At 43.0% G+C, this 13,014-nt stretch overlaps 1 protein-coding gene across 3 annotated transcripts in view; it reads right to left on the bottom strand.

Annotated features, from left to right (window-relative positions):
- alk (ALK receptor tyrosine kinase) overlaps window positions 1-13,014 on the bottom strand; it is a 345,355-nt gene that overhangs the window by 25,071 nt on the left and 307,270 nt on the right. For all 3 annotated transcript variants that reach the window (XM_084381759.1, XM_084381761.1, XM_084381760.1), the window contains exons 12-15: window positions 7,163-7,328; window positions 5,483-5,630; window positions 2,760-2,870; window positions 1,271-1,412 (exon numbers count right to left, since the gene is read on the bottom strand). In XM_084381759.1, the coding sequence (XP_084237885.1) occupies window positions 1,271-1,412; window positions 2,760-2,870; window positions 5,483-5,630; window positions 7,163-7,328 (567 nt within the window). The remainder of the gene's footprint in view (window positions 1-1,270; window positions 1,413-2,759; window positions 2,871-5,482; window positions 5,631-7,162; window positions 7,329-13,014) is intronic.

The following is a 13,014-nucleotide window of genomic DNA, read 5'->3' as shown; positions in this document are numbered from 1 at the left end:
GTGAAAAGTCACAAAGTGTGGTCCAATTCCTATTTCTACTGTTTCAGCCTCTTGCTGCCTCTCTCACTCAGTCACTTACCAGTTGACATCAGCTAATTAGGTGAGGGTTCAGGGCTTAATGCCATAGACATTGGGATTGGGCCACTGAGCTCTTACGTATACCAACTAGTGGAAAAATGATGCTAAACTGAGTGGATGTTCTATTGCATGTCCATAGGCACACACCCACATGCACACCCTCTCTCTCTCTCTCTCTCACTTACACACACACACACACACACGGCAATCCCCTATTAGTGATAACAAGAAACCACAAAAACATAAAAATCCCTTAAAAGAGCCCTGGTAACAGGAGATTAAAGTTATAGCTAATAAAGTTAAAACTAATCCCTCCCATATTCCCAAACACTAGCCAATTTAATTTCCCCTCTTCATTTTCCTCCTCCTGTGAAGCCTGAGAGATACAAACAAACAAAAAAATAAAAAAACACATCTCACCACACTAGCAATAAACCCCCCCAGACATGCTGAATATTTCATTTATCATTCACCAGGTTTCCTCAAAAGTAAACCCCTGGCTTTGTGAAGATGTAAAATCAATATCTTATGTTTTCTGGGCTGTTCGTCAACTCAGAGCACATGAATAATGGAACCTGAAGTGAGCATTAATGTAGCACTGCACTGGTAGAACGGAGCATGTACATGTAGCTCTGCCCGGCACTGATGGGGGACAAAGTGCTCGGTATGAATAATCATGAGAAGGGCCACACTGTGTTTTGTTTTTCGCCAAAATACAAACACTGGCACACAGAGGTGGAATGTCTATGAAAGTCCTGCATTAAGACAGGAGTAAACACCTTCAGGAAAAATGGATGTGTTTACAAGTACAGGTAGACATGCAAATAAACACTTCCACCTCAGGCTACCTGTAAACTCAGCTTATTACTTTGTGTGCATGCAGAGGGGAACAGGATAGACAAAGCCTTCCTCATTTTAAAGTGGGGAAAGATGAGCCATATGCACTACAGAAGTGTAATGTGGTATAAGTCATCTACTCTCTTCTATTCAGTCATTTTTCACCAAAGTCTCAAAATCTTATACACACCACACAGTGTCCTTCTCGCTGCATCAAGCTCTCTCACTAATGCTCACATAAATGCAGTCACTAAGAATGATTGTTCATTTCCAGTAACGTGCACATAGCCCACACACAATCTGCTGCACACTCATACAAATACCAACACACACACCAAAGCTGTGTATAGTGTACCTGCAGCGTGTGACTTCCCATTGCGTCCCGGTTGGTTGGGGTCATAGTCCATCTGCTCCAGCTGGGTCTGTGATTGGCTGCTGTAACCCCGGCCACCTCCGCCAGCAGCGATGATGAGGGGGATATACACTCCCTTGTCCACCTGGGTCATTGTTGTTTACAGTTAGAGTTATGTAGCGGTATCTGCTCTTCAAAAGAGTAGTTGGACATTTTGAAAAGCACGCTTATTTGCTTCTCTGCTTTGGGAAGATTAAAGGTGTCCTGTGTAAAGCAACTGTGACCTCAACCATTGGTTTGTGAATTAACTAACTTTTTGCAGCCTCAAGTTTGGCATTATGGCCATCACCATCAGAAGTGATCATATTCAGACAAGAGGCTAGAGACTGGGAAGATATCCTGATTGGATCTGCCTGAGAACTCAAGGATACTCAAGGTAGTGACTTGTCAATCACAAAGTAGCCAAGCTCTAAAACATGCCCTGCTTCTTCCTCTATTTGACCACAAGTCACAAAATTAACATCATGCTGTGCTGAAGAAGACTCCAAACTAGCAATTAAAACAATACACTCTAATGAAGCTGTTTACTGAGGTAATCGATCGAGTGAGAAGTAGGGCCACTTTCTCATAAGCTTACAAGCAATCAGAATTCTATTTGCAACCAGTAGAGTTGCCTCCTGCTGGTCATTAGAAATAATCCAATCTGCATTGGCTTCACTTTTCAGACCCAGAAGCTACATCCACTATTTCATAGTCGATTGTTTACATTCAGTGAATTCTCCCTACGAGCACCTCCGAGGCTCCCCAATTAACATATTATGTCTCCATTGTTTAATTCATTCAAACACCTAGGCGTACAAAGAACAATTCCCCCCTTCACAGGAGGGTTATTATGCTGGACTGTTTCTTGGCCTGGCCAAGTCCCTAGGCCAAGAAATTGTACTCCACATAAGGAAAGGCTAATCGGCTGCTGGTTGTAGCTTCATATTGAATAGACAGAATGGAATGAACATGGTGGTATCACTCTTCCCATCTAACTCTCGGCAAGAAAGCAAATCCACATATTTATCAAACTTCCTTTAAAGGAATACTTTGACTTGTGAAAACTCAGCCTGTCGGTCAGCTTATCTGTTCAGTGATGAGAGTAGAGACCCAAGATAGCTTGTGTCTCTGGTGGATTCTTGACTCGTGTTTCAGGATCATTGATATAATGATTGACAGCAGACCACTACTGTTATCTCAATATGAAATGCTTGAATGATACAGTGAACTGACAACATGTCAGTGTTCCCAAACTTGCAGTGTAATTTGTATTCTACTTTAGCAACAGAGAAACTGGGCTGATTTGATATACGGGACACATATTTTTTACTGGAATATCAATACAATACAATACAAATCAAAATCACTCTACATTATGTGCATTTCCTAAATATGTCATATAAAATATCTCCCTGCCCCTGAGTTTGTCATCCCCTCACCAGCTCCTTACCTTGAACACGTACGTAGCTCCACCGCCTCCTCCTCCGCCCCCTTTCACTTGAGTTTTGTTCACCATTGGGCCGCTTTGATCCTGGCAGATCTTATTCAGTATGCCATTGGACTGCAGGTAGGAAGAGAGACGTCAGCTCACAGAGGAATTGTTTTCATGGATGTCAGCTGTGTATGAGAAGGCTGAGCAGTTGCCAAGCCCCAGCTGCTGTGAGTCTGAGGTTTTAGCATTAGAATTGCCAGCAAATGGCTGGCTGAAAAAATGGACATGCAGACAGGAACTGAGAAGCGGGGCTCAACGTTGCCCTTAGGAATACAATTCCAGTGACATTTCAGTTTTTACAGTTTTCTTGTTGACCCTTTTTTACATGGCAGCGTCCTATTCACAGTGATGGCATAATGTCACTGACACAATAAGAGGAAGAGTTTATTTATATGCTGTTTGGAACTTAAGTGGAGTAAAGGAGGTTGATGTACGTACACTACATCTATACTGAATTATGGGTGGACGTTTTGATAATTTTAGATCTTGATCACTCTTTAAGATTGACCACCTCTATACTGAATAGTTAATTACAGTATGTAGCAGATGTGTTAATAGAGACAGATTTGGCAGAGTTAGTATGTTTACACAATTAAATTAATTAAAAAAGATTAATAATATATTGATTTAATTCACCAAAGAGGTTAAGGTCTGTCAAGCTGTATGTCTATTAGAATATCTGATTTATTTTCACATTCCACATTTTTTTGCTGCTTACCAATAACACAATGTCATCTTTGTCATTTTAACCGATTGTTTAAACAGTCAAGAGCTGCGCACTTCATTTTTCAGTCAGCTTGTCGTTGTTCCACTCTGTTTCCCAGAAATACAGCCTCTTTGTAAAAATGAAACTGGATGTTTTGTTGGCAAATGATGCTGGATGCGGGGGCTTTGCCACAGCTGAGGTTTTGTGAATTGATGTGTCTGCCTTGTGTGTGCTATCATGCTGAACTGCCTGGAGCCAGTCTACTCTGTGAGTGAGAGGGCAGAAGTTTCCTCCCCTTGGTCACACACACACACACAGACAGACAGACACACACTAACTCTCACAGTCGCTCATCGCTCCCTCGACTGCCTCATCTGTCTGAACCTGAGCTCTGAGGGGCGGGACTTAAGTGACTGTGAGTGACAGCCAGAGGGGGGATAAGGCAGTGCATTCAAATGTTCTGGGAGAGTTTTCCTCACTCGCCCTGTTCTGTCATTGCAACTCCGCTCTTTGAATTTGAGTTTGAGTCTGCAGGAAAAAGAAAACAGGAAGGAGGTGTGTGTGTGTGTGTGTGTGTGTGTGTGTGTGTGCGTATTTGTCAGGACAAGGGGGGTATCATTTCCCTCACTAGAGGGAAGGATAGGTGTGAGAAAACACTTTTCCACAGCACAAATCACTTTCAGAGTGACCCTTGGAGAGAGTTGCCGCTCCTCGCTGTCAGAACCGGGGTAAAAAAGAGGAGCCTTAAGTGACTTTCAGTCTCATTTTGGAACAGCCCAGTCCCTCTCTGCTGTCTTTACTGAGCACTTCAAGACATACCGTTAAAAACTAATGAGTGGATAACAGTGGTAAGGACCTTCTGCCTCTTGAAAACAAAGCCACAAAGCACAACAAACACTTCAGGTGCTTCACGTCCTGGAATAACTGCTGTAATACAGGAGGGCTGCAAGATCAGCAGCTTTTGATAATTCACTTCCTAAAACGTGTATTTTAAGCTCCGACCAACAGCTCTATAGTCTACTTCTGTGTTTTGTCAAAAAATGTTAAGGATCTATTATTATTTTCCTCCTGTAAAAAAACATAAAATGATAAGTGCCAATTTTGCCATCTAACCCCTTTCCCTCGATTTTCAGTGGCAGGACAGGCCTTAGTTTTCAAGCGTTTAAGTAGCGGATGATGGATGGTTTCACTGACGACTAGAGGGATTGTGTGGGGGTTTAGTCTCAGTGTTGTGAACTGTGAGGGGAAGCAAGCTGCTATACTGCCAGTGAAGAAACTCCAGAGCATAATGGATGACAGCCACCCCTGGCAAAAGAACAGAAGTAAACTTAAGAGAGACAACAGGGAGATCACTGTGAGCTTCGATCGCAGATTTAAACAGTTGTTGGTGGCTGTAAAATGTGACGATTTAGAGCATGGGTATCCAAAGTGAGGTTCAGGGACCCCCTCAGGGTCCAAGTGGTGAATCGCTGGATGCAACCTTTTATTTCAGAGAGAATTCTTTCAGAACATTATCCTTTTTAAGTCCAACTGAAATACAATAGCTTTTTTTCTGTCCCCATGTATATTTGCTCTGTCAGCTGCTGTCAATCAAAGACAGACAGGGACGAGCATCTCCAGGCAACTGAGAGAAAAAGGAGTGTTTCTGATATTTCCCCAGAGCTATTCATGTAAAAGCAACTTCATCTTCCTAAATTGCCATCATTTTGAGAAAACAAACATGCATAAGGAAAAATAATTCAGAAAGTGGAATAACAGCATATTTACAGCTATTTTAAGTAGATGCATGAATTGAATCTGCATTATAATAGATCAACAATCATGATCTTGAGGAAGGCCTGAGGGCCAGAGTGTGCAACACTTCTTCTACTTTCTTTCTTACTTTTGACATACTGTAGACTACAGGCCCTCATATGTTCCTGAAGATCTTTTTACAGCTTGATAGCAAAACTATAGAGAATTAAAAAATACTTACATTGGGACATGCGTCCTCTCCCTGTTGCCCCACCAGGATGTAAAGCTGCTCGCCCTTCCTCAGCAGGAAGTCTCCTGTGATGTAGACACCATGGGACCGGCTCATGGCCAATACGCTTCGACCGCCAGCTGCACCATAGGCTGTTATCCTGGGGGTGTAATGTGTAGAGACACACACAGACACAAACAACACACGCATTAAAAAATCTCATCAGCAGGATAATTATCCTAATGATACAGGAAATGAGATGTTGGTTACATTTGTCACTGTTTGCATTTAGGTTTGAGAGTTTTTTATAGGCGAAGGGGAAAATGTATTTATTGTATATTCTAAGCTGTACAGTATTGATCATGAGAGATACCTCAAGGCTGATAAACAGTCCTTGTGTATTACTCCTGTGATGTGGTGCACAACATTAAATAAAACCAAAATTAATTTGGAAACACTTTCACCCCGGGCGATTTTAATAAAGAAAATATTTTGACCTAGCATGGTTCACTATTCTGAAAACACACACACACAAAACCAGGCACAGAATACAGAGTGTGTGCACACAGTCACACAGAAACAGACATACAAATACACACACCTTTGTAGCAGCAGACACTAATTTCAAATGCTCCAGTTTTCTTGCCAGGCCAAAAAAAAAAAATAAACAACTTGATTGGTTTTTGGGAGCGCTTCGATATTTCTCTTCCCTGGTGGTCGTGCTTGGTGGGGGGGGGGGGGGGGGGAGAGAACACTGCCCGGTGCTCAGTAGCTACCTCAGCTGTTTGCCTAATGACTTTTGGGAGATGCAGAGCGCATATTCATCTCTGTGGCCGTCTGTCAGCTTCATTTACAGACTCTGCCAGCTAAACCAGGCCTGCATCAAGACCACAAGTCTGGAGTTTTTGTGGAGACAGAAGGTGTTTTTCTAAAACTCCAGGACATGTGTTAAGACAGTCCACGCTGTTTGTTAGTTAGGTATTTTAAGACTCAAGGGTTTTGGCTGAGCGTAGCTGGTTGTTTGTGTGTACAAGTGTGTGCGTGTCTGTTTGTTTTTGTGTTGATGTGGGAGGCCTGCAGCTTTCAGAGACGTTTTTGTTTGAACCATCCAAGTCCGATCCAAGTTAAACGCCTCATGTTGTCATGAATGCCCACAGGAGGAATATTGATCCCCGCACAAGGTGGTGGATATTACAGCATTAATCCTAGAGCAGAACACAGTGTGAGGTCAAGGTGCCGAGGCTGATTGTTGAGGTATTTCGAAGGCCACCAACATAGCCATGGAGGCGGGTGGTTTTGGGGATTTTGGAGTCAGTGAATCATACTATTTAGTTGCCATTACTCTAGCCTCTGCTCCCTCCTGCACAAATCTGATAGTGATATTTCTCTGTTTGCTTGTGGAAGATTGATGCACTGCTGATGCACAGAGGACTGGAGGTGGGCGTGAAGAAGAGTCTGTTATAGTAGCAAAAATTGTGAGTGTGCTGATGTCTGGGAAAGAAAGGTTAAGTGTGTATTTTTATGTTCCTATGCTGAGTGCTTAAGGTGCCAAGTGAATATACCTAATGATTGGCCCCACAATCTACTCAGACCCTTAAAAAAGAGACCCAACTGTTACAGAGTGGGTGTTGTATGAATAATGGTACGGTTTGATGTGTGCTCTGAGGCTTTATACTCTGGCAACAGCTGTACCTGTAGGTGCCAGTTTCCTGGACCCGCCACGTTTGAATGCCTTTGAAGGGCCCTCGGGTGCCTACTGTCACGTTGACGTTGCTGCTCCTGTAGGAGTTGAGGCACTGAGTGGGAGTTGGGCCTTCAGGTCCCACAGCTCCACAGGTATGAAAAATCCATTTTTTGGCTGCATATGGAGAAAAAGGGAAAAAAAGACAAAAAAACATTTAGCACTTAATATGAGCGCACAGCTGCAGAGGAACACGTTCTGTATTCAGTCACACATGCACTTAGGCAAACTTAAAGATGATAGAGCGGCTGAAATTCACAGTGCAGCGCTGACTCATTACAGTTTTGTCTCACATTCACACCACTTCAACATTCCCCACGCCTCCACTTTCACATCAATAAAACCAAAATACAGAGATATGAAGAAAATTATCACATATTGGGGCGGCACACTGTGGGCTACTCATACGAGCTGCTACTATCATCATATTCACAAGTGCAACAGGGGATGTGGTGACAGGATCACAGGTGACAAAAATTTCTCCTCATTTTCCGTGTAATCCCATGTGTCGGTGCTAATTGGAGTTCTTTTCACTGTAATTAGCACGAGATTAGTCTTGTCAGCTGGACGTGGACGGACTTAACACTGCAGTGCTAAATCCTGATTTAAGGCTTATGAACACAGAGCAGCAGGGAAGACACCAGGGAGTGAAGCACCTCTGCTTCGCTCTCTCTTCATTCTCACTCTGACCGGCTGTGAACGCTCGGAGACTATACTTGTCATTCATTTCAGAGCCGGGATGCAAAGTCAAAGTCATTCCTCCAACAGAACAACTCAATGGCTTTCATAGCCTCTGAGTCGCAGCTCTGTGTGATTGTAAAACTGTTTGTGATAAGAAACTTACAGATTGAGCTTTTTCACTTTTTGAAGTAAACTGAACAGAGAAGAGCTGGCATGAGACGAGTACAACTTAAGCTTATGATGCTCTCACACCTTTCGCTGTTCAAGTTGCCTGCTGTGTAGTGCCTATTAGAGCGGGAACCCAGGAATTGAGATCCCAGTATTTACAAGGATCTCCGCCAAAATCCACTTCCTCTGACTGAGGAAAATAACTGCTGAAAGCTGGTATATTTAGCAAGTGTGTACCTGTATGTCTTTATTAATTATCCACAGTTAAGTTGTGGCAAAAAATGTGCTTTCACAGGAGAAGTAACGTGATTTTGGACCGTAATCATTGTAAAGCCACAGAAAAACATTCATCTCCTGTGCCTGTTTCTGTTGCTGCCAATCCAAACGATGGCTAGCATTCCATGTACTGCATGTCGAGCATCGCGTTTGTCAGTCTGATCCTCATTTCGACTGGTCCAAGAGCTCTCCTTCCTACAAAAGCTCTTTTGAGTTTGGTAAAGTGTTGCCAGCAGAGGCAATTGCAAGCAGGCCAATACTTTCAAAATCACTTTAAACACCACTATGGTAAGAGAACGATTTGGAGTTGAGCCTAGTCTTAGCAAATGCACTCCTACTGTAAAATAAACATTGGTGGGGGGTGACTGGAGTTCTGCCTGGCTCCCATCCAGCAGGAGTAAATTGATCCCTCAAGTCAGTATTTTCAGCACCCAACAAGGTAAAAAAAGAGACAAGGCGGCTGGAAATAAATCCATCAGTGGAGCAGAAAAGCCTCCATAGCCAAACAGTGCTTTAGTCTTAAATCCCACTGTACTTAATGGGTTACTGTGAGATGGCAATCAGTTAAGGTAGGATATACTTAAGAAAAAGGAGTGAAGAAGAAGAAGTGAATTCTACACTATCTGACATGAATAAGATCCTTGTTAGGTAAAGTGAGCTCGACCTTCTGACATTAGCGCTGCGTGTATTGAAGACAGCCAAGTCTCCCGTGCGCTTGCTCTCTCCCATCTCCCTAGGGTGCGGTTTGGCTTCACACTTCAACCCAGCTGATCGATCTTGTTGGTCCATCAATATGAGTGGGTTCTAATGCATGCACACACACACCCACGCACGCACGCACGCACGCACGCACACACACACACACACACACACACACACACATACACACACACACACACACACACACACACACACACCCATACACACACACACACACACACACACACACACACGACCACCACACAATCACAAGTGGTGTAATGAGCCATTCTGTGATGGGCACTTGGCAGAACAAACAAAAACAAGATGTGCTCTCACCGATGATAGTCTTCTCTAATAAGTGTGGTGTACACACTCGTCAGCCCCTCTGACCTGCTGCACACACACACACACACACACACACACACACACACACACACACACACACACAGACACACACAGACACACACACACACACACACACTATGCACTTGCATGTCCCTGGGAGAGACTCTCTCACTCTGCCTGACTATTATATGAATCTCCTTTTCTGTGAACTTTGCCATCATCATAAAACACTGGCCTCCATCAAAGAAATGGGCATTGCAAGAGACGGAGACAAACAAAGAGTCTCACAGAAAAATGTCTCTGATCACACTTCTATACAGACAGCGATGCTCTAGCAGTCTTTATCTCCTCTGAACATTATGAAACAAGACTACAGTAGCATAACATTCTTTATGAATGACAAAGGGAGTCCTTGGGCCAATCACTTACAACAAAACAAGTGTTTCAGTGCCCAGTTCAGCCTCTGAATAGTTTTAAATGAAGCATTGAGACTCTTTCAGTTTCCTGAAAAAATGATCACCACTTGTGTTGAACTGCTATTTAAATGAGTTGTAATGGTGCCCACACATGATCAGCTGTAAAACTGCTCTGCACTGGCTGTGTCGTTGTTTTCCTATGGCGCCCAGCGAGGCGGCCTTTGCTACCCTTGGCGTGACTCAAAGGTCAAATTATTTCAGCTTTGACCTCAATTTCTGCTGACCTTTCATGACAACAGCTGTAAGTGATCTTGTGAGGGAAAGTAATGCATGACAAAATGACAGCAGTCAGATGATGCTTTAAGGTTTGTGAATAGGCGTATAGTTTACAAACTTGGCTAAGTCTAATGCTTAAGGGCACTTTTTCATCACGTCTTCAGTGCCCTAAATAGCAGCGAGCCAAGAGCAGATTTATTATCATCTGAAGGCAGCTTTTGGCATCAATTTCTTTATTTGTGGTGTTTTTTCCCCCCGGATTGAACCATGAATGGAATAGCCTGGTTACATGTCACTTTTTTCTCAGTTGGAGAAACAATTGAGCCGATTAGAGCTTTATAGGCTGGACTATGCCAGGCTCAGACAGACTGAACACGACTCCCCCAAAGGGGCCCTGGTCATGGTTCAAGTTTTGCCTAATGCGGTATGATGAGCAAGCTTACATTCCTGGAGGTTTACTTTGAAACATGAACTGCATATTTTCGCTGTGTACCTTGGGATTGTTGTCACAAAACATAAAAAATTGCCGCCAAAACAACAGTCCAGAACTGTAAAAGCCACTGTGCAGTACCTATGTGTCTGATAAGCCTTATATTCAGGGATCTGTTCCCCAGTGCCCCATGCATCGTTTATGTGCTTTTGGGTCTGAACACCTGCTAAGAATAAGGATGTATTCCTCTTACAAGAATAGAAAAAATCATTCCACAAAATTTCTACATCTCAGAACCTCTCATGCAAATGTTGTTCTTTGGGGTTTACAGTGACAAGAATTCTACTACACTACTACTGCAAAAAAATGTAACTTACTGGAGTTTATGGTTGAGTTTCATCCTCAAGTTGTCAAATATTGACACTTTAGGTTGGCGTCTGACCCGATCTGCAAACCCAAACCGTCAGTAGTTGACAATCTGGGGATGACACTCAACAATCTTTCTCCAGGAGATTACATCTTCCTGCTTTAAACAACACCTTGGTTTGGCATAATTTTCTCATTTATTTGATAAATGTTGAGTTAAATGCTCTTAATAACGCCATCACAGCATCTGTTATGACTGAAAAGAAACACAGATGGAACAGATAAGCTAGTCAGAACTGATCAGTGACTGCACGGTAAAAATAACCCCGTCACCCAAACAGAAAATTAAACGACAATTCACTGTGATTATCAGGAGACGATTAAGCTTTAATTTGACATGTTAAGAAACAAGTATTCTCAACATTAACTGTGTAATGAAGACTGTGGCTCAACATCCTGTGCTTGTTCCTTTGAGTTCTACTGTTGTCTGCACCACTGCTTTTTTGGTTGAATATATGAGATTTTGAACATTATTGTAGCTGCAAACAATATAGTAGTGTACAGCAATGCCATGCTGAACAGTTAATGCATTTGAGCGTACATTATAGTGTGTGAGTCCCTCTCTGTCCTCCCCACATTCATTTTTGACGTGGCAGCCTGGTGACAAACATTCTCATATTAGAGCAAAACATGACACTAAAATACGTAACATTTGAGGCGACAAACAGATTATACCGTAACAGAATCTTATATTATATTCAATCACTACTGCCCAGTTTTACAGTTTGATCTGAAATGCGTGAGCAAAGTACCTTCAAAGGAGAGCACTTAAGAAGCACAACGAAGACATCCGTACTTGTTTTTGCATTTGTTTACATGCCTTGCGCTGCTTTCCTCTCTTAGCATGTAGCCACATCCTCCTTATCCTGTGACAGTTGTCCTCCTTGGGCCAGCGATTAGAAAGATGGATCAAGGCTGGCACACCATGAATGGTTTTGAATGCTAAGTACAAAGCTTATGGAACACAAGAGTCCAATTAATTACAAAAGCCTGTTTTGTGTTGCGCTGCTCGTTATCAGTCTCATATCTGTCTTGGTGACTAATGTTCCCCCTCTAAAACTCAAAGTAACAACAACTAGCTAACTGATTGCCGCAGGCCAGTGTTTATGAACAAGCATAGAGTGAAGCATAGACTCACGTCTCCACTCTACAGCTAATTAACGAGCATGGCCAAACGTTCGGGGACCAACATCTGCTGTCAGTTACTTTCAAGAGCCAATGGGATTGTTTCAATCACCATCCCTTCTGTCTTTGATTCCATGCCAGTTTTCATCGACTCCAAAGAACTTTTGTTGTTGTCTGTTGTTGCATGAGCGGAAGTGGAGCACCTTGATATGAAAATGTGCTGTCTGTTCAAAGAAGCTAATGCTTGTGCTGCTACGCTTTTGCAGATAAGGTGTAAATATAATGAAATTTGTTGCAAGTGTTATGGAATGTTGTTTTATTGTTCTTAAAAGAACCTGAAACCTGAGGTATCTTAGTCAACAACTTTCTCTCTCACACACGCATGCACGCACCCACACACACACACACACACACACACACACACACACACACACACAGTGAATGGCCAGAGAAAAATAAGCCCCGCACTCATCTTGAGGTTAGCGACACATACCTTTCCCATCAGGAGAGGTAATCAAAGAAAGAAAGTGAAGCAAGCTCATCTAGGTTGACTTTTTCACTTCCCACCCCAACGCAGCTGATGAGTCAGCAGTGAGAGGCGGGTGCCGCACAGTTGTGAGAGTGGTGAGAAATGAAAGTGACTGCTGCCAGAATAGTGGGGAATCAATGGAGATGAGGGGAAAGAACAGGAAGAAGGAAAAGACTGAAGGTGAAGTCGGGGTGAAGGGGGAAAAAAAAGAGCGGGGGGAAGAAGTAGGACAACAGACTGAGATCAGAGGGAGCACTGACAGACAGACGCGATGGCAGGGTGGGAGGGCAGTAATGTGAACCAACAGACAGTCAATAGCAGCTTTTAAATGGCGAAGATGGGAAACAAATGGCCAAACAAAAGCAAACAAAATGTGCTGGACACAGATATGGTGGCAGAGTGAAAGGAAAGATGAAGGGGCGAGTGAGA

This window comes from Pagrus pagrus (assembly GCF_965226575.1).
Source record: "Pagrus pagrus genome assembly, chromosome: 18".
In the NCBI taxonomy this organism is placed as follows: Eukaryota; Metazoa; Chordata; class Actinopteri; order Spariformes; family Sparidae; genus Pagrus; species Pagrus pagrus.
Note: the sequence above shows the minus strand (reverse complement) of the source record. Positions and strands in the feature narration are given on the sequence as shown.